The following is a 25,991-nucleotide window of genomic DNA, read 5'->3' on the forward strand; positions in this document are numbered from 1 at the left end:
GTGTCAACTACAAGTTCACTAAACCCCAAATTTAATTGACCCGCCAATATATTGTTTTCATTCATAAAATTATGCAAACTGAGATACATTGGATGCGTTGATGGAATACAAAGCTGGCATGTGCTTTAAAACTTTCAATTGATGTTTTGATGTTGGAGAAACCAGAAATCATCCCAATTCCCAATGGCATACACTCGACCATGTATGTTTATTCATGCCTTTTCTTGTTTTTTTTTTTTTAACTCTTCAAGGTGTGTTCTTTATATACAAATATAAAGTATATGTATATGGACTTGCTTTCCTTAGGATGTTTTACGCCGTTTTGAAAACTCCTCTTGTTTGATTTCGCTTCCCTCTTCCATACTCTGCATCCTTGAGGATATTTTGCTCAGGTAATTGATAGGCTCAAGAGGGTTTACTATCGTAAGAAGAAGGGAAAAGAAGCAACAGAAGAAGGGTGTTGATTAGTAAAGGAGCGTGAGCAATAAGGAAGAAGTGGGAAACCTTCTATTTCGAGTAGAGTGTTTGCAGTTACAACGGTTAGTTGAGCTGAGAGCTAGTATAAATAAGAGTCTGTAACTCGTAGAGAGGTATGCTTTTTGTTGTAGTTTGTTATGGACGTTATGAGTCTGTACTTCTCAATCGAGATGAGATTGAGGATCTAGAGTGAAACTCGCCATGAGAGTGTAGCTCGAGATCACACAACAAAGCTAGCTATCTTGTACTTCGTTATTCAATACAGAAGAGTATTATTCAGTTACATAGATCGAAAGTCTATCACTGGTGCGGCGAAACTGGTCGAGATCACGAGATCAGAGCGCGATGGTGGAGACGAGGAACGGCAGTGATCGCGAGAAGGCGATAGTTGCAGAACCAACGAAAACGATGGATCTCCAGCGGATTCAAGACGATATGGATTTGATGAAGCTCCGTTACGATACGATGGCTCGAAGCGATCGATCGACGACGACGAGGCTAGATTCGATGACGACGAAGGTTGATTCCGTGGAAAAGAAGATTGAAGCGATAGGCGTTGAATCCACAGCAAGATTCGAGACTTTGGAGAAGAAGATGACTGATATCGCCAATCTACTGACGCGATTAGAAGATACAGCAGTCTTCAACCAACGTCCGGGGAAAGAGATTGCCTCTCCGTCGCATACTCGCGTCGATCAGGTACCGATCACGATCTCTGAACCGGGAACATCTCCAACTCCGTTAGGTTATCGGGGAATACAAGGAACTCTTGCGAATCGTGATAAATTGTTGAGGAAAATTGAAATGCCTGTATTCTCTGGTCCATTGCCGTTCGATTGGATTTCTCGAGTTGAGAGATTTTTCAGGTACGGGAACTACAATGAAGAGGAGAAGTTGTATTTGGTATCATTGAGTTTAGAAGGTCCAGTGTTGCAGTGGTTTAATGGTGAGATTATCAGTGATCCGTTTGCGAATTGGGGAGAGTTTACAAGGAGGATGTTAGACAGATTTGGGGGTCCAATCGATAATGATCCAGCGGCAAGGTTGTTCTGTTTACAGCAAGAAGGAGACATTGTTGATTACGTCAATGAATTTGAGGCTTTGAGGAATCAAGTGACAGGGATCGATGAAAGGAACTTGATTAAGGTGTTCTTCAACGGGTTGAAATCAGAAATGAAAGAGGTGATCCGCATGAAGGAACCAGTAACTTTGACAGATCACAAACTGGCGGTATTAAAGATGCAGAGCACAGCTTTCTGTAAAGTGGTTAGTGTTGCGTCTGGGGGTGAAGGACAAAAAGGTTCTCAACGTCATTTCAGCAATGCTCGTTCTGGCAACTATGTCAATAAACCATCAGGGGAGAATGTGAAAAGCATTACAGGAGATAAGAAAGAGAACATTCCTCCTCAACGTGCCAACACAAGACCAAGATTACAATTTTCGGATGCGGAACTCGATCGCATGAGAAAGGACAAGGTCTGCTTTAGATGTCAAGCACCTTGGACTCCAGCTCACAGGATGGAGTGTCCGAATCGCCAATTACGAGTGTTAACGGTGATCAATGGATTGGAGCTTGAGGTTATTGACACAAATGAAGAAGAAGAGCTACTACATAAACAAGACCAACAAGTTCTCCATACATTGTCGCTTAATTCGTATTTGGGCATTGAATCCCCAAAGACAACTAAGATGCGGGGATACATATGCAATCAAGAGGTGATAGTCATGCTCGATAGCGGAGCATCCCACAACTTCATCTCACCCGAAGTTGTGGCCAAGCTGCGATTGAAAGTTTCTGCAGATAACAGCTTGAACGTGTTGTTGGGTAACGGGGTGACTGTGAACGCTGTGGGAACTTGCCAAGCAGTCACTTTCCAGTTAAACAAAACCAACTTCATAAGTGACTTCATCTCTCTAGAACTGGGAAACGTCGATGTGATACTCGGTATTCAGTGGCTTGAAACCTTAGGCAAGTGCGAAGTGGACTGGAAGGAGCAGGTCCTTTCCTTTGTCTATAACGGGAACAAGGTGACTTTGTTTGGGGAGAAGACCCTGCATTGCACCAAGTTCTCCTTCAAGTCATTGAAACCAGTCTTTAGAACTAGCAAGTCAGGAAGAGAAGTGCTGCTTGCTACTTCTACTGCTACATCGTCGACTCCAGATATTTCACCAAAGTTCTCACTGCTACTCCAAGAATTTGAAGACGTTTTTGCGATTCCAACTTCATTACCTCCACTCAGAGGAAGTGAACACGCAATTACACTAAAACCCGGAGTTAATGCAGTATCTGTTCGACCTTATAGGTACCCACATGCCAGCAAAGTGGCCATGGAACAGATGGTGAACGATATGCTAGTGTCGGGTATCATACGCCCAAGCACTAGCCCCTTCTCTAGCCCGGTGTTACTTGTCAAAAAGAAGGACGGTTCTCTTCGCTTTTGCGTTGATTACAGGTCACTCAACAGAGCTACAGTGCTGGACAAGTACCCAATACCGGTTATTGATCAACTTTTGGATGAACTTCATGGAGCCTCTGTGTTTTCGAAACTGGACCTCCGTTCCGGTTATCATCAGATCAGAATGATGGAAGAAGACATCCCTAAAACCGCGTTCAGAACAGTGGAAGGTCACTACGAGTTCTTAGTAATGCCGTTTGGCTTAACTAACGCACCGGCGACTTTCCAAGCACTGATGAACAAAGTTTTTAAACCCTTTCTCCGTAAATTTGTACTGGTGTTCTTTGATGATATTCTGATCTACAGTAAGGATCATCAGTCTCACGAACAACATTTGCGGTTAGTGTTACAAGCTTTGCGGGACCAGAAGTTGTTTGCCAACCAGAAGAAATGTTCTTTCGGTGTGTCTTCTGTGGAGTATTTGGGTCACATGATTTCGGTGGAGGGTGTAGCGACAGATTCTGCTAAGATCAGTGCAATGCAGGAATGGCCAGAACCGAAGACAGTGAAACAACTGCGTGGATTTTTGGGCTTGACAGGGTACTATCGGAAGTTCATCAGAGACTATGGCAGCATTGGTCGACCACTGACGGTTTTATTAAAGAATGATCAGTTTTGCTGGTCACAGTTAGCACAAGAAGCGTTTGATAGATTGAAGTATGCAATGGTTCATGCACCGGTGTTGGCTTTACCGGATTTTGAAAAGACATTTGTTATTGAGTCAGATGCATCAGGATTTGGGTTGGGAGCAGTATTGATGCAAGATAAAAGGCCTATAGCGTTTTTCAGCCATGCTTTGACGCCACGAGAACAGCTAAAACCAGCTTATGAGAGGGAGCTCATGGCCATTGTTATGGCTATACGTAAATGGAAGCATTATCTTTTGGGCAGAAAATTTCAGGTGCATACAGATCAAAGAAGTCTCAAGTTTTTGTTGGAACAGAAGGAGGTGAATTTGGAGTATCAAAAATGGTTAACAAAGATTTTGGGATTTGATTTTGAGATATTCTACAAACCTGGATTGGAGAACAAGGCAGCTGATGGGTTGTCAAGGTCAATGTCAATTTCTACATTGCTATTGTCTCTAACGGTTCCAACGGCTTTACAATGGGAAGATCTATTCAAGGAGATTAGGGAGAATAAGGCGTTACAAGAGACTATTAAGAAGATTCAAACGGGTGATTTAAAGTCTAAGAAGTACCAAGTGATTGAGGGAAGGCTGTGGTCGAAGCGTCGCTTGGTTATTCCGAGATCTTCACATTTCATTCCGGTGATTCTAAAGGAGGCACATGACAGCAAAGTGGGTGGTCATTCGGGAGTGTTAAAAACGGTTAAACGGGTGCAGTGCTCATTTTTTTGGAAGGGAATGTTCAAGCAGATTCAGGAGTATGTGGCTTCTTGTAGCGTGTGTCAGACGCATAAACATTCTACACTTTCACCTGCAGGGTTACTTCAGCCTCTACCTATTCCGGATCGTGTGTGGGAAGACATTAATATGGATTTCATTGAAGGACTTCCAACATCGAATGGCTTCAATGTGATCTTAGTGGTGATTGATCGTTTGAGTAAGTTCGCACATTTCGTGAGTCTGAAACACCCTTTTACAGCGCTGGATGTGGCAAAGAAGTTTGTCTCTGAGATTGTTCGCTTGCACGGATTTCCGAAGAGCATCGTCTCTGACAGAGATAGAATTTTCTTGAGTTCATTTTGGACTGAAGTATTTCGTTTAGCAGGAACTACATTGAAGTATAGTACGGCTTTTCATCCACAAACAGATGGTCAGTCCGAAGTCTTAAACCGATGTTTGGAGACATATTTGAGGTGCTTCAGTTCTTCTCATCCGAGGTCCTGGCATGCTTATTTGGCGTGGGCAGAGTTGTGGTATAATACCACATACCACAAGTCACTGCAAACGACTCCGTTCAAAGTACTTTATGGCAGAGATCCTCCTCCTTTGTTACGTTTTGAACCTGGTTCTACGGCTAACTTCGAGCTGGATGTTGCGTTACGTGAACGTGATGAGATGTTGGATGATCTGAAGCAGAATCTTTTGCGGGCACAGGAGATTATGAAGCAGCAGGCTGATAAGTCACGGAGGGATGTAGAGTTCAAGGAGGGCGATATGGTTTACTTGAAGCTGCAGCCTTACAGACAGAAAACAGTAGCACGACGTTTTTGTCAAAAACTGGCTGCCAAATATTATGGACCATATAAGATCATTGCGAGAGTTGGGATGACAGCTTATAAGCTACTCTTACCAGACAAGGCTCGTGTCCATCCTGTATTTCATATCTCTCAGTTAAAATTGGCGTTGGGTTCGCAGGAGCAGAGTACCGCGTTACCTCCGGGAGCCATTGTTACAGCAGAAGAAACTTTGGAACCTGGAGAGGTATTGGACAAGCGTTATGGGACGAAGGGAGAGTTGGAACTGCTGGTTCATTGGAGTGGGAAGTCGTCTCTTGAAGATTCATGGATGTCGTTGGAGGAGTTTCGTGGGTGTTTTCCTTCGTACCAGCTTGAGGGCAAGCTGGATTTCGTTGGGGGAAGTATTGATAGGCTCAAGAGGGTTTACTATCGTAAGAAGAAGGGAAAAGAAGCAACAGAAGAAGGGTGTTGATTAGTAAAGGAGCGTGAGCAATAAGGAAGAAGTGGGAAACCTTCTATTTCGAGTAGAGTGTTTGCAGTTACAACGGTTAGTTGAGCTGAGAGCTAGTATAAATAAGAGTCTGTAACTCGTAGAGAGGTATGCTTTTTGTTGTAGTTTGTTATGGACGTTATGAGTCTGTACTTCTCAATCGAGATGAGATTGAGGATCTAGAGTGAAACTCGCCATGAGAGTGTAGCTCGAGATCACACAACAAAGCTAGCTATCTTGTACTTCGTTATTCAATACAGAAGAGTATTATTCAGTTACATAGATCGAAAGTCTATCAGTAATCCACCTGAAACTCGAAATGAACACACAACATCAAGAACGAAATAAGGGGTGGATGATATCAAGGATGAATGAACACGTTGAGGTTAATAAAGAAAAATAAAAAGTGAAACCTGACTTGTCGCGGTGTTGAAAATTAACTCCTCGAAGCTGACAGCAACTCTCATGAGCTCTTCGATTCCTTCTTTCCCAGAATATGGAATATGTTTCTTCAGTGTTTCCAATCTACTCAAATGACAAAAGTAACTTGTCTATCTATAAGCATATTCATAGGGTCAAAGCAATACAACAAAACTTTGTGAAACATTCTACTTCTACAGAATTTTGATCATTAAATTGACTTAGGAATGACAAAAGAGTAGCAAGAGTGAGAAAATATGACAAATTTGGAAGAGGGACAAAACTCACAGTGTGTTGACATTCTTCTGGCGTGAACCTGGTGGATGTTGAGTTCTCCAGTCACCTCTGTTTATGCCAAGATTACCTATGTGGACAAAGCAAAGTGTTTGCATTAAATTCATAGAAATTCTCCCAGCTACTAGTGTTTCGGAGGACATACACACACTACTCTCTTAGAGAAAAAAAACATCGTAACGTACTTTCTCCAACTTGGCTGAAGCTCTCTGGTAGATTTCGTGAAGTTCTGCTAAGTACTTTTCGTTTATAGTTCTGATCTGCAAAGACAAAGCACCATGTGGTCACACGGTTATTCATTGCAGTGATAATCTTTGTCTTATTGCATCTATCTCTTGACACTTTAATAAGCGTAGACAGAATTAGTACTATATATAGCGAACTGATTTTATCTCCCAGAATTCATCAAGAGTAAGAGGACACTACAGAAGCATTAACTAGAAAGAAACAACTACCTTTTGGTAAACCTCCTCTTGCCAATCAACACCATTTGCACTTTCCATCTGATGCTCAGCATCAGATCCTGCTGAGGTGGGATTATGTAAAGTATGAGAAACTAAAGTATTCACAAGGATGTAGAAAAAGCATACATGATGGAATCTCCGGAAGGGTTCTTTGGGATTGATATAGTTGGTCCACTACTTTTTGAGGTGGAAGCAGAGAACCTGTGACTTGACCTGAAGATTGTAGCCTCTGTTGCACATCCTGTTGTAGCAGATTAGGTTGTTGTTGCAAACCTAACTGCTGATGATGCGACAGTTGGCCCTGAAACAGAAACAAGCCATGAGTAGTAGCCTGATGCAGCCCAACGGTTGGCTGTGATAACATGTGCACCGACTGCTGGTTAGTCTGGGAACTGAGCAACTGACGTTGTGGTTGCTGCAGTCCTGCAACACTTCTTTGAGTGCCCAATGGTTGCTCATGAAGGCTGCTTTGTTGAGACATCAAATGCTGTGGCAACTGATATCTCCAGTCACCAGGTTCTCCTTTTGGAACGGAAGGTCTCCAATTGTTGTTATCCATCAACTGTTCCTTCCTACGTACACAAACCTTGAAGAGAAAATAACCAAAAAAAAACTTGAGGAAACAAACGACTACACACAAGACAAGATGGGTTATATGGACACTGAGATTCAGAGCAGCTAGGCTAATAATAATAATAGCAAGTTTGAGCCACGGAATCACCAATTCTAAAGAAAATCAAAATCAGTTGACTTCACTGATCAGTCAAATTCACGGTTGCTACAAACGATTATGGTTGGAGAAACGGAATTGAACAACATATATAAAGGATCTATATGGTCAAACGTAGAATCATAACCTGACTCCATTATGTATCCTCGCAACTTATAGCTTACCAAAGTTTTCAAAGTCGTCGCTGTGGCTATTTAGTTACGTCAAACCCCTCCAATTAAATGAGAAATTACAAGATGAACCAGCCAACTACGAGTCACTTTTACGACGTTTACATCTCATCATATGGTTTATCCCAATGTTTTAAACACGACCGAACACTGAACCGGATGACAAAAAAAGTCAAAGGATATACAGAGTGTATATGTGGCAAAGGAGAAATTTAAATGTTTTTCACTTTTTTATTTCAAATATAGAACAAAATGTAATCAGGAAATTTTGAAAATTTAAGAAAAAAAATAAAAAATTATTTTGGCCGATGTTTCAATCGGTGGCCAAAATTTAAATGTTTTTACGAGTTTTGTCAGATTGTTAAATAATAGATATTTCATGAGAAAACAAACAAGTTAGTTATCAAATCACCAAATTTGCCAATTCGACCGCGGATCCAAATCAGATGTAAAAACACTGGTTTAATCTTTTCACAGCTACTGTAAGGCGTATGTATAGAAGGAAACCTATTTATAAGTGGTAACTCTGTTTTTGTTTTTTTTTTGTTTTTTCAAAAAAAACTCTGTTTTTGTTTTTAACCAAAGAAAGAAAAAACTTTTTCAATTGATGTTGGAAAAACCAGAAATCATCCCAAAGTAAGTATACATTTGACATGTTTATCCATGTATTTCCTTTCTTAACTCTTCAAGGTGTGATCTTTATATACAAATATGTATATGGACTTTGCTATTCCTAGAATAATTTAAACCGCTTTGAGAACACTCCCCTTGTTTGACTTAGGTTGCCTCTTCCAAATTCTGCATCTTTAAGGATATTTTGCTCAAGTAATCCACCTGAAACTCGAAATGGACAGACAACATCAAAAACGAAACGTAACACATTGAGCTTAATCAAAATATAGTGAAACCTGATTTCTCGCAGTGTTGAAAATTAACTCCTCGAAGCTGACAGCAATCCTCATGAGCTCCTCAATTCCTTCTTTCCCAGAATATGGAACATGTTTCTTCAGTGTTTCTAATCTGCTCAAACGACAAAAGTAACTTCTCTCTCTTTAAGCATATGCACTATGTCAAATCAATACCGACAACGTTTTATTTCTACAGATTTTTATCATTAAATTGGCTTTGGGGAGGAAATGAGTAGCAAGAGTGAGAAAATATGAACATTTTGGAGGAACAAACTCACAGCTTGTTGACATTCTTCTGGCGTGAACCTGGTGGATGTTGAGTTCTCCAGTCACCTCTGTTTATGCCAAGATGACCTATGTGAATAAAGCATTGACAACAGATTTCTAACTCCATTTAAACCCTTCAAGAGAAACAAATCAAGTGGGAAAATGGATGCAACTGAGCTCCAACATCCATTTATTACACACTTAAAATGGACTAAAATTTACCATATCCAAAACAAGCTTCTGCTACTACATGAAGGACTTCAATCTCGGAGAAAGAAAGTCATTTACCTAGATCCAAGGGTAGGCTGTTGCTGGCAGCAAGGAGAGATATCTTTGCGGATATTTGGCGAAGGTAATCAATCTGGATGTTTATATAAAATATCAGACCAAAAAACAAGTTATGAATTAAATCAAGAAGGTATACATTGATGTTGTAAAGCCAGTGAATCACCTGGTGATCAGCACTGTTGAAAATATTCTCCTCCAATCTGGCAGCAAATCCCCTGCGCTCGTTGGATCTCTCTGTCCCGGAATGGTGCTTCACTAGTGTATCCGTTCTACATTATATAATTATTGGGTGAAACGAGATATGAAACCATAACAATAACACTCTATTTCTAAAGGCTATAACATCAAACTGGCTTGGGGGAAATGATAGTAGGTGAGAAAGATGACAGCTCTTTTGAATGAGACAAAACAAACTCACATATTGTTGACAATCATCTTGCGAGTAGCAGGTGGCAGTTGAGCTCTCCAGTCTCCAGTGTCCACGGCAGATTCTCTGTTGGGAAGATAAGAAGGCCTCAGACTGTTATTGTCCATTAGGCTTCCTACATCGACATTAGCCTTACCGGCTATAGCAATCACAACAGTTACTCAAACTTTAGATACAAATTCTCTTCTTCGTTTTTTGAAAAGTTCCTTTTGGTTTAACTACAAAAGGTTACAAGCGACAAAACAACCTTCTAATGCAAGATGGAGTAATTAGAAAATATTTTGCTAGGCTTACGAAAATAGAGCACAAAGGGATTGATTGTTAGTACCCGGATCAGCTGCATTTTTAACCGTGTTTTCTATCGTCAGCACCTCTAAGGATATTTTCCGAAGGTAATCATTCTGAGACTCAAAATAAAAAAAGGGAAAATTAGACCAGAAGCATGACATGAGACAAATCTGGAAGGCATACAAAAATCAAATATATGGCTACCAAATGTCAGTTCTTTAGTCCAATTCCATCGGTATGTTTAGGACACTAGAGAAAACAAAGAAGAGATGTTGAGCATATTACCAAGTTAGCAGCAGTGTTGAAAACTTTATCCTCAAATCTGGAGGCAATTTTACTGTGCTCGTTGACTCCCTCTGGTCCAGAAAATGGAAGGTGTTGTTTCTTCAGTGCTTCCGTTCTGCGCTAACAGAAAAAAAGTTATTTAAGTTAAAACCAAAACAAAATCAAGAAACTGTGGTGGAACCGTCCATGTGACATATACATTAGGCTGAGAAACATAATCTAATAGATATAATAAAACGTACATCATGTTGACAATGCTCTCACGTGCATCAGACTGCAATTGAGTTCTCCAGTCTAATGTGTCAATCGCACGTTCCCCATTGGGACAAGAAGGCCCCATTAAGTGTGTGTCCTGCCTTTACAATCCACAAAGCATCATCAAATACCGGACAAATGAGATTCAGAAGGAAGAATCTTAACTATTACAAACAAAACGACTTCATCTACTCTCATTATTGTAAGAATACGAAACACTTTCTCTCGAATCCAAGCCACAAGGGGAAAAAATCTCAAAGCAAAGCCCTAGATTCGAGAAAACAGAAACGAAATTAGGAAACTGGACCTTGAATCGACGATGAGATTACGCAGTTTCGAGGTCAAAGTCGCAGACCAGCGTTCCCTTTACAGCGAAGGAAACCAAAGGGCGGAAGAACAACGGGAAAGGAGAAATTGAAGTCAGAGCTAGGGCTTTTATACTATGGCCCATTGAGCTTAAACAAGCCCAAACTAATAATTTAACTTTTTAACTCCTTTAATCATGGTAACTTGTTTTGTTCTGAGTGACAACAATAAAATCGAAAGTAACGCAATGCTTTTGAACCTTCTTCTTCTTCTCCTCATTATTAGGATAATAACAATATTAACTGTTTTATACTTGTGGAAAGAATCTTGTACGTAACTAAAGAAGGTTTTACATAAGCATATATATATATATATATATGTATAAATGTTGGTTAATTTGGGTTGTAACCTGAAAAATTATGAATTATATATTTGGATAATGATTGAATCGCCAGTGCTTTCTTTTGATCCTATTTCGAACCTTGGGTTACACGAAAATCAAAGTCTCACTCTTGTTCTACGCTAAGATACAAGAGAAACAAATAGAACTTTAGTGTTTATACGTGTTTTTTCAAAGTTTTGATGATTTTTAAACAATGAATCTTTTTCTCTCTCTCTTTCTTACTAACTATTAGTTTCTGATTTTTTATATTTCCATTTTTCAATGCCTACACCTCGTTATATAGAGAATGAAGAGTTGCAACCAATAGTTGCAATGGTTAAATCAAAAGTTGCAAAAATTAATGAAGAGTTGCAATAATTAGTAAATAGTTGCAATGGTTAATCACCAAAGGTTACATTTATCTATTATGGTTAATTAGCAAAGATTGCAATCATTAATGGTTGCAAGGTTTCATTGTACAGTTGCACACATTCAATAAATACCGAAGAGGAGGACTACAAGCCTGACTTAACATGAGAGAGAGCAAGGCGAGGCTTCCTCCGCAAGAAATATGTTACCGATTATAAAAACTTTTATTCATGCCTTTAACTTTGGAGGCTTTTAAGCTCTACTTCTTAACATTATCATCAATACATATGTGGAATCGCCTGAAAGTTCCAAACGCTCCCCCTTCAACGCAATTTTACTTAGTCGTCCTTTTCCATAGTCTGCATCTTTAAGGATATTTTGCGAAAGTAATCTACCTGAAACTCGAAACAAACCATGCTCAATCAAGAAATTTTCACAGCACCGTCATCCCCACTGCTTCACTAATGTTAGCTAAAAATAGAATGAAGAAGAGGGAAGTGAGTAAGACCTGGTTTAAAGCAGTGTTGAATATTAACTCCTCGAAGCTGATAGCAATTCTCCTGAGCTCCTCAATTCCTTCCTGCCCTGAATACGGAACATGTTTCTTCAGAGTTTCCAAACTGCGCCAAATGACCAAAAAAAAAAAGAAGATATTATTCATAGGTCAAGGCACTACTATGTTTATAACAAAAACAAAAATAAAATGCAACGAACTTACAGCTTGTCGATATTCTTCTGGCGTGAATCAGGTGGCAGTTGAATTCTCCAGTCACCTGAGTTTATGGCAGGTTCCACGTTCAGGAGAGAAGGCTCTGCATTGTCCTTGATCAAATGATTCACTGTGGAGTATTCACAAAGCATCAAGGGTTAAAGACCATATAAGCTCCACAACCAGCTTCTGCCAAGTACACGAAGAACGTTGCTTACTAATGTCATCCAAGGTTAGGTTGTTACTATCAGCAAGGATAGAAGAATCGGAACCAGCTGCATTTTGAGCTTTAGTCTCCATAGTCAGGATCTTCATCGATATTTTCCGGAGGTAATCAGTCTGAAAATTCAAAAATAAAAAAAGAAAATCAGGATCATAGCTTTCATACACCAACCGTATAATGGGGGGCTACAAAAGATCATATCTTATTTTCCCATGTCCATTTGTTTTTGCAAATCTCTAATATAAACCCACACTAACGAAACAAAATTAATATAAAGGAGGACAAGAGGTGTGTGTTACCTGGTGAACAGCACTGCTGAAAATTTTCTCCTCGAACCTGGCAGCAATTCTCTTGAGCTCGTTAATCCCTTCTGGTCCAGAATACGGAAAGTGCTTCTTTAGTGTATCCATTCTGCGCAAGTAAATCATGTAAGAACAATTACCAAAACTTTTAACTTATATATATAATAGCAGCATAGAAACCTTCTATTTATAGAAAAAATATATATATACAAAACAGGAGATGTGATGATGAAGTTACATCTTGTTGACGATGTTCTGTCGTGAACCCGGTGGCAGTTGAGTTCTCCAGTCACCTGATTTTATGGCAGGTTCTTCGTTCAGGAGAAAAGGCTCTACATTGCCATTATTGATCATGAGATTGTCTGTGGAATATTCACAAAAGCATCAAAGGGTAGATCTTATAAGAAAACAAAACACATAACAAACCAAATGGAATCTATTTCAAATGAAGGCACGGAGGACAAAGATGGATAACAATTAACCGCTGAAAACTTCATATTAGGTGCCTATTGTGGCATTTAGATTAGCTCACACACATGGAGAATAATGGATTATCCAAAACAAGCTTCTGCTAAGTAGATGAAGGACGCGTTGCTTACTAAGTTCATCGAAGGCTAGGTTGCTACTATCAGCAGGGATAGAAGAAGCGGAACCGGCTACATTTTGCGATTTAGTCTCCATAGTCAACATCTTCATAGATATTTTCCGAAGGTAATCATTCTGAAAGTAACAAAATAAAAGAAAATCAGGACCGGTAGGTATACATGGCCAGCATACACCACCGTATAATTGGGCTACAAAAGATCATATGCTTATTTTCCATGTCCATTGCTTTAGCAAATCTCTATATAAAACCATATACTAACGAAACAAATACAGAGGACGTGTGTATTATTTATTACCTGGTGAACAGAACTGCTGAAAACTTTCTCCTCGAACCTAACAGCTATTCTCTTGAGCTCGTTGATTCCTTCTGGTCCAGAATATGGAAGGTGCTTCATTAGTGTAGCCATTCTGCGCAAGTTGCAAGTCAATCATGTAAGAATAATTTACCAGAAACAAAAAAAGCTTATTGAAACCTTCTAGTTCTAGAGGATATATGTATAGAGAGAGAGAGAGAGAGAGAGAGAGAGAGAGAGAGAGAGAGAGAGAGAGAGAGAGAGAGAGAGAGAAAAGGAGATATGATGATGAAGTTACATCTTGTTGACGATCTTCTGTCGTGAATCAAATGGCAAATGAGTTCTCCAGTCATTTGCGTCCATGGCAGGTTCTCCGTTATTAACAGAAGGCGCCATCAAGATCAAGACTTTTATAACTTCAATTAGAACAAAAAGAAAAAACAGATTAAAGTGTGATTAGCTCCAAATGTCTTGTAGTTATGGAGACTTAGAGCACAAGAAAACAAACTATTGAGCCAAACCTCTCTGATCAAGTACCAACTTCTTTCACTGATTGGTCGACATAATAAAATTAAATTTATTATCATCCTACTTGTAAACGTGAAATAAACAAGCCACGATACTTTTCTCGTATCCGGACCAGAAGAAGAAACACAAAATTCAAGAAAACAAAATCACCTTAGATTTGCTGCAAGGGCTTTCGGGGATCGAGAGTTGCGACGAGCAGAGAACAAGACCAAGACCAAGAACTTGCTTGAACATAAATGTAAATAGAAAAATGAAAAGAGGTGACATGGCCTTATTATATGAACCCAAATATGTAATGAATTTTTCAGAGAAAAAAATGTTACAAGGGGCCCACTGAAATTTGATTAGTCAGAACTAAAAAAAACTATTTTATTTTATTGCCCACATTTTTTAAAGAAAAAAATCTGCCCGATTGCCTTCTTAGCATTTTGATTAGATTGTGTAGTAGTATTTTGTTTAACAGATTATCAATCAACTTTTTTACCTCCATTAAAATTTACTTCTGGATCCACGTCTAATTAAATTTAGTTACTGGATCTAGTATCAAACATTATGCAGTGCCTATACAGTCTAACCCTTAACTCAACTGCTCCAAAAAGGAAAACAGTTTTGATTCTACACCAGTTAAATGAAGGAAACGTTGTTTTTCCTTGTTGAGGATTTCGGATGCGTTAGAAAAATCCCTCCATGTTTATTCATTCCTAATGCCTTGAACTTTGGAGGTTTCAAGGTGTGATCTTGAAGGATGTTTTGTGAAGATAATCCACCTGAAACTCGAGATAAACAGAATATCAAACCAAAAGAAGTTTTGATATCAAGGTTCACTGTCACTGGAGATCATACAATAACAAGGTTCATTGGTTTGCAATCCATAGCATTTAGATTAAGAGAATAACTAGGTTTTGACCCGCGCTTTGAAAAGCGCGGATTTTGTTTTTCATTTACTGAAATTAATTTAAAAATTAATATTATCTTCTTTTCATATCTTAACAATAAAAATTTTTAAACTTTTATCATTTTCATTTTTTTCAAAATATGGTATTTTTCGAAATAGATTTAAAGATGATATGTGTGATTTAATAGTGTATATATATATAGAGTAATGATGTGAATTGTCGATTTTACACTGAAAATGAGTTTTTCTTGTCATATATTTGTATTATAGTTCTAACCATCAATATACAAATATTTTTTTTTATCTTTATTAGATTTAGAAGCTAATAATATTTTTGAAAGCACACCAGTTTTTTATGTCAACATTTTATTAGAAAATAAATAATTTAATGTTAATTTATTATAATGTTTGAGGTTCAAGTACTATTTTCATATCTGATCCAAATCAGTGGTTGAACCGATCAAGATGAAACCATGTATATAATCTTGTTCGGATTCAATGAAAAAATCTTTTATTAAAATCTGATTGAAAACCTTGGTAAAAACCCAACAACTTGTTATTAACCAATTATGATTTTGCTGTGACAATATTAGTTTATTGATATGATAATATTAGTTTATTTTTTATTAATAACCTATTATAATTTGTATTTTTATTTTATATTTAAATTTAATTTTATAATAATTTAAAAATATTCTTACACTTATAATTGCTATATCAATATTATGGACAAAATGACATAATAAATGATTTTATGTTAAGGTACTATATAATATAAATATTTACATAATTGTTTATTTGTATTTAACAATTTGAAATAAACGATAGAAAATAAATTATAGGTTAGATGATAAAATCAGTATTATAAAATATATTTTTGTTTAAAAAAATAAGATTGGGCCTTAAACTCGTTAGATAAGTTAACGGAGGCATTTTGGTTGGATTTTTTTTGGTTAAACGGTCTAATGAAATCGTTTCAATAATAATAGGCCTTAATTAAATAGATTAGTATGTAAATTTATTATGGTTAGTGAATATAGCATTTTTTTAAGGAAGTAAATATCCAACGTATGCCTAAATGTCCTCATAATTATAGCATAACTGATTTTGTTTCTTTTTTCATTTGATGTTAAATGAGGCAAAAATAATTAGAAAAAATCTAAATAAGGGAGTGGCATACATTTGTAAATAACTTGAAAAACTAAGGGCAGAATCCTAGTAGGGATTCTGCTTTAATAGTATAGATAATAACTAATCGTCTTGACTTGGACCACTATAAACAAGAGTTTTGCTGCATGAATTTCATTCCACCGTTCTACCAATATTCCAAGATAAAAAAAAAAATGATGAAACCTGATCAATAGCAGTGTTGAAAATCAACTCCTCGAAGCTAGCAGCAATTTTCTTGAGCTCTATATCTCCTTCTTTCCCACAGTTTGGAACATGTTCCTTTAGTGTTCCCTTTCTGCTCAAATGACAAAACAAACAGTTTAACTGTACATCATCAACATAGGTCACACCTACGGCACTGTGTCAGAACGTTGTAACATTGTTTTTCTACAGAGCTTTAGCACTAAGCTGGCTCTGAAGTGAGCAAAGATGACAATTTCGAATAGACAACTAATACGCAGTGTGTATAATGAACTTACATTTTGTTGGCATTCTTCTTGCGTGAATCCGGTGGCAGACAAGTTCTCCAGTCACCTGTGTTCACAACAGGCTCTGCTTCGACGGGTCCTTCGACTGTCATCTGATGACAACCTGTATATGTTCACAAGACGACTTAACAAATGAATTGTGATGATATTTCAAACACACCCAAAAATTTCATGTTATTATTATGTGTTCTAGTTTATATCATATACATACATCTAAGCTTACATGAAGAGATCAATGCGTTAACTTTACACACCAACAAAAGCTAATGCTACTACATGCATGAAGGGCTTTATACCCGGATTCAAGGGCAGACGGTTATAACCACCAGGGATCGGTAAAGAAGAACCAGCTGCATTTGGTGCTTTAGTATCCAAAGGCAGCATCTTGATGGATATTTTCCGAAGGTAATCAGTCTGAAATTTCGAAAAGAAAACAAGGATCAGTTATATATACATAGCTAGCTACCATATAATGGGGGGCCTTAAAGATCATATCTTCTTGATCCATGTCCATTGCCACTCGCCAATCTCCACACTAAGGGAACAAAATACATAGGAGGAAGGAAGTGTTACCAGGTTAACAGCATCGCTGAAAATTTTCTCCTCGAATCTGGAAGCAATCTTCCTGAGCTCGTTCATTTCCTCTGGTCCAGAAACTCGAAGGTACTTATGCAGTGCTTCCATTCTGCATGCAAGTAAAATCAAGTAAGAAGAAACAAAAGAGAACTTATTGATCTATACAACAAGAGATATTATGATGATGAAGAAGAAGTTAAGTTACATCTTGTTGACGACCTTCTGGCGTCCACCAGATGGCAATTGAGCTCTCCAGTCATGTGTGTCCATGGCAGTTTCTCCTTTATCAACACAAGTCCCCATCTAAGTACTTCTATTATATAACTCAATTAGAAAACAAGTTAAAAAGTGTGATTAACCCTCACATGTCTTGTAATATTTTCTAGGGCACGATACACTGAAAAAACGCACTGTACCAGCGTATGGCACAAGAAACAAACTATTCAGTTGAACCTCTCAACACTAGTTCAGTACCAACTTCGTTCAGTGATTGGTTGAAATTTTTTAAAAAAATCATATAATCTCCTCCTCCTAAAATGGAAGGAAAAAGAAAACGAGCCACAATGCTTTTCTCGCAGCCCAGCCACAAGAAGATAACGAAACCCTAAAATCAAAGACGAAAAATAACGACATTCGAAAAACAAATCACCTCAGGTTGCAGGGAGGACGACGAGCAGGGACCAATACTTTGCTTGCTTACTTAACATAGATCTAAATTTGTTTGATCAAAAAAAAAAAAAAAAAATCTAAATTTGTAAACAGAAAGTGAAACCGAAACTAGTATTTGTAAACCGGCTCAATTAAGCAATAAAGAGGAGACACGGTCTAGTGAGCCCAGATATATAGGGCCAATATATGTTACAAGGAGGACCTACTGAAATTTTATTAGTCAGTAGTCAGTACAATTATTATAATTTAAAACTGGGTGTTAAATGGTTTTTATTTCTCATTAAACCTACTAGAGATTTTTCCGGGCTACGCCCGGGTTTATTCAAATAAAATTGTATTTAATATCTATGTTATAAAAATATAAATAAAAATTAAATTAGAAATTGAGTAAGACTTACAATTTATTTTCTTACTATCTAAAATATATATGGGATGGTGAACAAATGCGAAATGAATAAAGAATTTGTTAAATGTTAGTTATATCCAAAATATATTTTCTTACATATTTAGGTTATTAAGAAAATATATTATTAATCTCCACATCACATATTTCTTTGTTATGTATACTATTTATATCATATTTATGTTTTTATATGTTATTTAATATTTTATAATATATTTTCTTATGATTATAATTCATTTCTTACAATTGTACTAAGTAAAGCTAATTTAAATACTCATTGCTTTAAATTAAAAAAAACTTTAAATTTTTTTGTATGTGTTAAATACACTGAAAAATCTATGAAAATATTATTATTACTATATTTTTTTGCCAGCAATTATTATTACTATATTGCTTGTTTAGTTATAAGCAAAACAAATATCTTACAATCTAGCTATAGTTAAAATATTAATCTGGATTAAAACTAAATCTAAAATGATAATCAAAATATTCTCAAGAGATATTCAAAATTTATTTAAATTTTATTTTTATATATTAGTTGGTTTTAAAATTACTATTTTTCAAAATACAATCATGTTATTACGCTGTTATTCAAAAATGAATTTTTAGATACTAATTAGGGGAGTTTTGGATATATTTTTAGTCCAAAACTATGATCCAAAAACATTATAATATATTTTTAGTCCAAAACTATGATCCAAAAACATTATTTTCTTATTATTATTTTTTTCCAGTAAAAACATTCTACAATCTTGTACTAATATCACAAATTGAAAATTTAAATTATTTCTAATTTGATATAGCCTTATTATTTTAATTTCCATTAAAAATGGTCATTTAGTTTTCTTCTTATTTCGTGTCTTTAATATTTGTTTTGTTAAACTTCATACACTATTTTTTTAAATTTTTTTTTACTTTTTGTGAACAGAAATTTTAAAATGTTTGTTGGCCATTATTGCTGAATGTGGTACGGTTAATCTTGTAGGTGTCTTTAGAGAGGAGGCAAAAGCTCATGAACTGGTTTTTTTTATCTTGTGTGGTTCAGTGGTTCTTTCATTATAGTTCTCTTTGTTAGATTCTAAGTCTTTCTTTTGTTAGTTTTTGCGATTGTTTAAATACCAAAAGTAAAGATTGCACATTAAGATCAAAGATGTAATTCCAGTAAAATGCCAAATAATGGAAAGAGTATAAAGAACTATGCAATAAACTAACATGGTGGAATTGAGACAAAACAGAAGTATATAATTTCTCATGATAATAATACGATCATGTTCTGCATATTACAATTCCAAACTGTATCGCAAGTAATTTGTCAACATTATTTACTCACTGAGCTAGTTTGTGTCTTTTTATCCTCTCTAGCGCACCCAAAGCCTCTTACCGTCTTGCTCTCACTTTCTGGCAGGTCCTCCAAACACAGCATCTCATAAGTGAACTCTACTTTGTCTTCTCAAACAGATTCATCATCACACTCTTCAGGAAGCTCAGTACCTTGCACATTCCCTGTCACCAACTCACAAACCCCAGTTTTCTTGCACCATCTTTTGATGTAACTGTGGTAGACATTGGGGACATGAACTGCCTCTTCAACGCTGCCAGTTCATCTTCTGGCTAACCTGCTTTATTCAGCTAGTGTTTTGCCTTCTCCACATCTACCAGCTCGTCTTTTTTTGCGTCGTGTTCTGTAGCAGAATGAAATGAGCCTGAGACAAAATATCAAATGTGGTCATGTCAGTCAGCTTCCAATTGTCAAAAGTACAACAAATGGATACTCAGAATTGACCAGAAAACAGTTGCTTGTGAGCTGAACCTGATTGTAAGAGATTAGAGAGAATACCTGACTGTAACCTGCGGAGACACTTCTCTTGATCCTAAGCATTTCTCTGTGTCTTCTTTCCCACGTTGCACCTAAGACTCATGTTACTTGGTGTAACAGAAACTTCCAAACCAGCTTCTTCCTCTTACATATTAAATTACACCAAACTTATATAATTAATCACACTGATATATATATATATATCCCATTGTATACACTGAAAAACTAAGCTGGATTCATTAGATTCTCTGACTCCAAGTGACAACAACAAAGGGAAGACAGAAGATAGATAGTCATATATTATAGATTATAATGAAATTTGTATACGTACCTTTCTTTGTTTTTCTTGTTGGTTCGCAGCTGCACCAACTTTTAATCTGGCCTCCTCTTCCACACATGCGTCACATACTTTATATATGCAATGAGTAATGCCACAACCATTCTATCACAATAGATAACGGAAAATTCATATGGAACCAAATAAATCCATACAAACCAGCTATAGAATAAGAGACAATTGAGACAAAAAGGAAAAAAAGAGTAACACAATCAATGTATAGTTTCAAGACTTTTGTCTACTAAAAGCTGATTAAAAATGCAACGTTACCTTTTTCTAGAGAGAGCTTAGACCTCTCCTTTCTTTTTGTTTCATAGCTAATTTGTTAATGCATCTCAATTCGACTATGGGATCATCAAAACAGATGGAAACTTTGTTAAAGAATAACTTCTCTACAATGAACCAGTAGAAATGCAGTACAGAAAATGGATCATACCTCATAGTCGTCTCTGAAGATGCAACCCTTGGCCTAAATAATTGCGACTTGTGAAATGCCTAGAAGCTCAAATATCAAAATATGTCAGAGATCTTTAAGCTGGGACTGAAGAATATTACACTTCATGAGATATTTGGGGTTTCTGAATTTGCTTTGTCTGCGTCCATTATCGTTGTGAGAAGAGAAATAATAGATATGCGAATCAGTTTCTTGTAGCTCCTCGAAGACAGGAACATAAGAAGCATTAAACCATTTGAAATCCTCAAATATATGAATCTCAATAGTGACTCCTGACGTTGTCTAGCGAACCATTACTTCATTGCCGCATTAGTGGATCTCGTTAGTGAGAAGATGAAAGATGACTCTCCTGGGGGCCTTGGAGTTGAGAGCAGTGGAAATGACCACAACTGAAGTAGCAACAAAGTTATTAGAGAAGAGACAAAGATTGTTATATGTGAGTTTGGAAACCACATCGTAGCTTCTTTCCATGAGCTTTGAATGTAGGTGGTGAGAGGAACACCAAGGCAGTAGAGACTGTTTGGCCCTTTCTTGGCAGCAATCTGGGCATACTTGGAGCTCTATGCGGTAACATAACACATCTGTCCTTCGAGCGACTAAATAGTGGCCTTGAGACTCATGATCATGGTGGCGCTGTCACACTTCATCACATCCTATATTATAGTGCCAAACTTCAGATTCATAGCTGTCCTGTGTGATGCCTCTCTTACTGATATCTTGATAACCTTCAGTGAATGTGACAGTGTCTGGTTGGTCCTCAAAACAGTCTGACTCAAGGTCAATGCATCCAATTTTCATTCCAACCTCATGCTCAAGGATAAAATTCCCATTATCCTATACACCAACTGTAAAGAACGACAAAAACAAAAATAAATCAAATAAGCATGAAATCATCAAAACCCTGTTGAGAAAGATGTTATAAGTCAAACTATTGACCAAATCAGATTGTAGTGAAAATGCTTTAGTTATTGAATTCTAGAGAGGACGGGTAAAGAGCTTCTGGTTGTTCCACAATCATTAGACAGAGGCTAAGAAACAAAATTAGAACTTTTTGATAGTTTTAGTTTTAAGGAATCAGACCTGCAATACAGATCCAAGCTTTGAGTTAGCCATATAGGCCAGAGATCCGAGAAAGCTACCCAAAAAAAATTTCTTAAGAGTAAGACCTTATGCTAATCTGAAAATAAAAATTGCAGGGACAAATCATTCAACGTAGTAAGACTCTGCGAATGATCTTTCGTAAAAAAAAGAGTTATATTCAGAGATTTTTCTGAAACTTACTCACGAAAAACATTTTCAGACCTGGTGTGCTCCTTCAAAGTAAACTCACAAAGGTAGAGAGCTAACAATCGCCATAGCTTGAGATTCTTGAAAGCAGGTTTCTGAGTTTGGTCCAAAGTAAATCTCTACGAAGAGATGGGAGCATTTTATATATGAGGAGAAAGAGAGGAAGGTAAAACAAACAATAAAGATGAGATTTAATAGCGTCATTGATTGATGAAGAGGAGGAAGCAGCCACAGAGTTACTATCGCAACTGGTGAAGAAGAAGCTTAAGAGTCGGGATAGGGAAGATGAGCTCCACGCTCACACGAAATTCTAGGCGAAGCATTAACGGGCTTGAACTGGCCATTTCTGTAGTTTATCTTTGGACAGCCCAAACGAAGACTCAATTTCTCTCTTTTTTCGACAGAAACCATTATGACGTGGCAAAACAAAATTTTACTATTGGTTGATTTTTTATAGTGACGTGGATAGCTTTAGAGTGGAGGATATTCCCCTTTTAGTATTGTCCTCAAAACAGTCTGACTCAAGGTCAATGCATCCAATTTTCATTCCAACCTCATGCTCAAGGATAAAATTCCCATTATCCTATACACCAACTGTAAAGAACGACAAAAACAAAAATAAATCAAATAAGCATGAAATCATCAAAACCCTGTTGAGAAAGATGTTATAAGTCAAACTATTGACCAAATCAGATTGTAGTGAAAATGCTTTAGTTATTGAATTCTAGAGAGGACGGGTAAAGAGCTTCTGGTTGTTCCACAATCATTAGACAGAGGCTAAGAAACAAAATTAGAACTTTTTGATAGTTTTAGTTTTAAGGAATCAGACCTGCAATACAGATCCAAGCTTTGAGTTAGCCATATAGGCCAGAGATCCGAGAAAGCTACCCAAAAAAAATTTCTTAAGAGTAAGACCTTATGCTAATCTGAAAATAAAAATTGCAGGGACAAATCATTCAACGTAGTAAGACTCTGCGAATGATCTTTCGTAAAAAAAAGAGTTATATTCAGAGATTTTTCTGAAACTTACTCACGAAAAACATTTTCAGACCTGGTGTGCTCCTTCAAAGTAAACTCACAAAGGTAGAGAGCTAACAATCGCCATAGCTTGAGATTCTTGAAAGCAGGTTTCTGAGTTTGGTCCAAAGTAAATCTCTACGAAGAGATGGGAGCATTTTATATATGACGAGAAAGAGAGGAAGGTAAAACAAAACAATAAAGATGAGATTTAATAGCGTCATTGATTGATGAAGAGGAGGAAGCAGCCACAGAGTTACTATCGCAACTGGTGAAGAAGAAGCTTAAGAGTCGGGATAGGGAAGATGAGCTCCACGCTCACACGAAATTCTAGGCGAAGCATTAACGGGCTTGAACTGGCCATTTCTGTAGTTTATCTTTGGACAGCCCAAACGAAGACTCAATTTCTCTCTTTTTTCGACAGAAACCATTATGACGTGGCAAAACAAAATTTCACTATTGGTTGATTTTTTATAGTGACGTGGATAGCTTTAGAGTGGAGGATATTCCCCTTTTAGTATTGTTAGATTAAGCTGAGCATAAAATACATGGAACACTAACAAAATTATAACATGAGTATCTTTTAAACTTTTTTAAACAAATTACCAACCAACAATTTTCCCTCCATTAAAATTTACCTCTGGATTCACGTCTAATTAAATTTATATATCAAACACTATACAATGTAGACCTTTCTTCAATTTTTTTTTTTTTAATGTTATGTTATAGCCACAATAGTAAATACGTATCCACTGCTACAAAGGGAATTACCATTCTTTTATTCATGTCTTTAACTTTGGAGGCTTTCAAGCTCTGTTCTTAATATTATCAATACATATATATGGAATCGCCTGAAAGTTCAAAACGCCACCTTCAAAGCAATTTTATTTAGTCGTCCTCTTCCATAGTCTGCATCTTTAACGATATTTTGTGAAAGTAATCCCCCTGAAACTCGAAACAAACCATGCTTAATAGGAATGATGTCAAGAAAGCAAGCATGAAGCTTAAAATTTTCCACAGCACCGTTCTACCATCCATCATCCCGCTGCTTTCACCAGTGTAGGCAAAAATAGAATGAAGAAGAGGAAAGTGAAACCTGGTTTATAGCAGTGTTGAATATTAACTCCTCGAAGCTGACAGCAATTCTCCTGAGCTCCTCAACTCCTTCTTGCCCCGAATACGGAACATGTTTCTCCAGAGTTTCCATTCTGCTCAAATGACAAAAAAAGTATGGGCAACGCACTATGACAAAATGTTATAACATTATGTTTCCTACAGATATATATTACCGAACTTACAACTTGTCAACATTCTTCTGGCGTGAATCCGGTGGCAGTTGAGCTCTCCAGTCACCTGAGTTCATGGCAGGTTCTTCGTTCAGGAGAAAACGCTCTACATTAATCATGAGATTGTCTGTGGAATATTCACAAAAGCATCAAAGGGTAGATCTTATTATAGCTCCATAAGAAAAACAAAACACATAACAAACCAAATGGAATATATTTCAAATGAAGGCACGGAGAACAACAACGAAACCACAAAGATGGATAACAATTAACCGCTGAAACTTCATATTAGGTGCCTATTGTGTTAGATTAGCTCACACACAAGGAGAATGCATTATCTAGCACACATCAAAACCAGCTTCTGCTAGTAAATGAAGGACGTTGCTTACCCAGTTGATCATCCAAGGCTGGGTTGTTACTATCAGCAGGGATAGAAGGAGAGGAACCAGCTGCGTTCTGATCTTTAGTCTCCATAATCAACATCTTCAAGGATATTTTCCGGAGGTAATCAGTCTGAAAATTCAAAATAATAAGAAAATCAGAATCATGGGCTTTCATACGTACACCACCGTATAATGGGGCTACAAAAAATCATATACTTATTTTCCATGTGCATTTCCCTCGCAAATCTCTTTATAAAACAACACTAAAGAAACAAATATAGAGAAGGACGTGTGTATTATTATTATTACCTGGTGAACAGCACTGCTGAAAACTTTATCCTCGAACCTGGCAGCAATTCTTTTGAGCTCGTTAATTCCTTCTGGTTCAGAAAATGGAAGGTGCTTCTTTAGTGTTTCCAGTCTGCGCAAGTGGCAAGTAACTCATTGTAAGAACAATATAAAAAAAACAGCTTAGAAACCTTCTTTTTTTTTTTTTTTTTTTTTTTTTCTTAGAAACCTTCTTGTTCTAGAGGATATATATAAATAGGAAAATGGAGATATGATGATGAAGTTACATCTTGTTGACGATCTTCTGTCGTGAATCAGATGACAATTGAGTTCCCCAGTCATTTGTGTCCATGACAGGTTCCCCGTTATTAACAGAAGTCCCCATCAAGATCAATACTTTTATAACTTCAATTAGAAAGGAAAAAAAAGAGATTAAAGTGTGATTAGCTCCAAAATGTCTTGTAATTATGGAGACTTAGAGCACAAGAAAGCAGACTACTGAGTTAAACCTCTGATCAGTACCAACTTCGTTCACTGATCGGTTGAAATAATCAAAATTCGTATATTCTCCTACTTGTACAAGGAAAAAAAAAGCGAGCCACAATACTTTTCTTGCTTCCTGACCACAAGAAGAAAAACAAAACCCTAAAATCAAAGATTTTTGAAAAATCGAGAAAACAAATCACCTCAGATTTGCTGCAAGAGCTGGGTTGAGGGTTGCGACGAGCAGAGACCTAGACCAAGACCAAGAGCTTGCTTTGAACATAAGTGTAAACAGAAAACTGAATATGTAATGAATTTTTCTGAGAAAAAATGTTACATGGGGACCCACTGAAATTT

At 37.0% G+C, this 25,991-nt stretch overlaps 2 protein-coding genes across 12 annotated transcripts; both read right to left on the reverse strand.

Annotated features, from left to right (window-relative positions):
- Positions 1-49: 49 nt before the first annotated feature.
- On the reverse strand, positions 50-18,035 carry LOC103872372 (mediator of RNA polymerase II transcription subunit 15a). 10 transcript variants are annotated; one of them, XM_033273338.1, is made up of 12 exons: positions 14,233-14,318; positions 14,076-14,103; positions 13,853-13,970; positions 13,558-13,669; positions 13,255-13,375; positions 12,894-13,017; positions 12,653-12,764; positions 12,349-12,469; positions 12,140-12,260; positions 5,982-6,093; positions 5,866-5,875; positions 50-391 (listed from the first exon to the last, which is right to left on the reverse strand). In XM_033273338.1, the coding sequence occupies exons 3-12, from the start codon at positions 13,948-13,950 to the stop codon at positions 303-305; spliced, it is 1,020 nt and encodes a 339-aa protein (XP_033129229.1). In that variant the 5' UTR covers positions 13,951-13,970; positions 14,076-14,103; positions 14,233-14,318; the 3' UTR covers positions 50-302. The 10 variants fall into 10 exon arrangements, with proteins under 10 accessions (XP_033129229.1, XP_033129230.1, XP_033129233.1 ...); XM_033273339.1 differs by lacking the exons at positions 13,853-13,970; positions 14,076-14,103; positions 14,233-14,318 and adding exons at positions 17,417-17,524; positions 17,861-18,035; XM_033273342.1 differs by lacking the exons at positions 13,853-13,970; positions 14,076-14,103; positions 14,233-14,318 and adding exons at positions 17,417-17,489; positions 17,861-18,033.
- On the reverse strand, positions 11,488-25,985 carry LOC103872375 (mediator of RNA polymerase II transcription subunit 15a). 2 transcript variants are annotated; one of them, XR_004448578.1, is made up of 8 exons: positions 25,838-25,985; positions 25,439-25,556; positions 25,173-25,284; positions 24,870-24,993; positions 24,493-24,607; positions 24,291-24,402; positions 23,958-24,139; positions 11,488-11,643 (listed from the first exon to the last, which is right to left on the reverse strand). XR_004448578.1 is itself a non-coding variant. In XM_009150755.2 (7 exons), exons 2-7 carry the CDS (start codon positions 25,534-25,536, stop codon positions 24,083-24,085), a joined length of 618 nt encoding a protein of 205 aa, XP_009149003.1. In that variant the 5' UTR covers positions 25,537-25,556; positions 25,838-25,985; the 3' UTR covers positions 23,953-24,082. The 2 variants fall into 2 exon arrangements, 1 of the variants encoding a protein (XP_009149003.1); XM_009150755.2 differs by lacking the exon at positions 11,488-11,643 and having other exon boundaries at positions 23,953-24,139.
- Between the last annotated feature and the right edge of the window lie 6 nt (positions 25,986-25,991).

This window comes from Brassica rapa, chromosome A06 (assembly GCF_000309985.2).
Source record: "Brassica rapa cultivar Chiifu-401-42 chromosome A06, CAAS_Brap_v3.01, whole genome shotgun sequence".
NCBI classification, from domain to species: domain Eukaryota; kingdom Viridiplantae; phylum Streptophyta; class Magnoliopsida; order Brassicales; family Brassicaceae; genus Brassica; species Brassica rapa.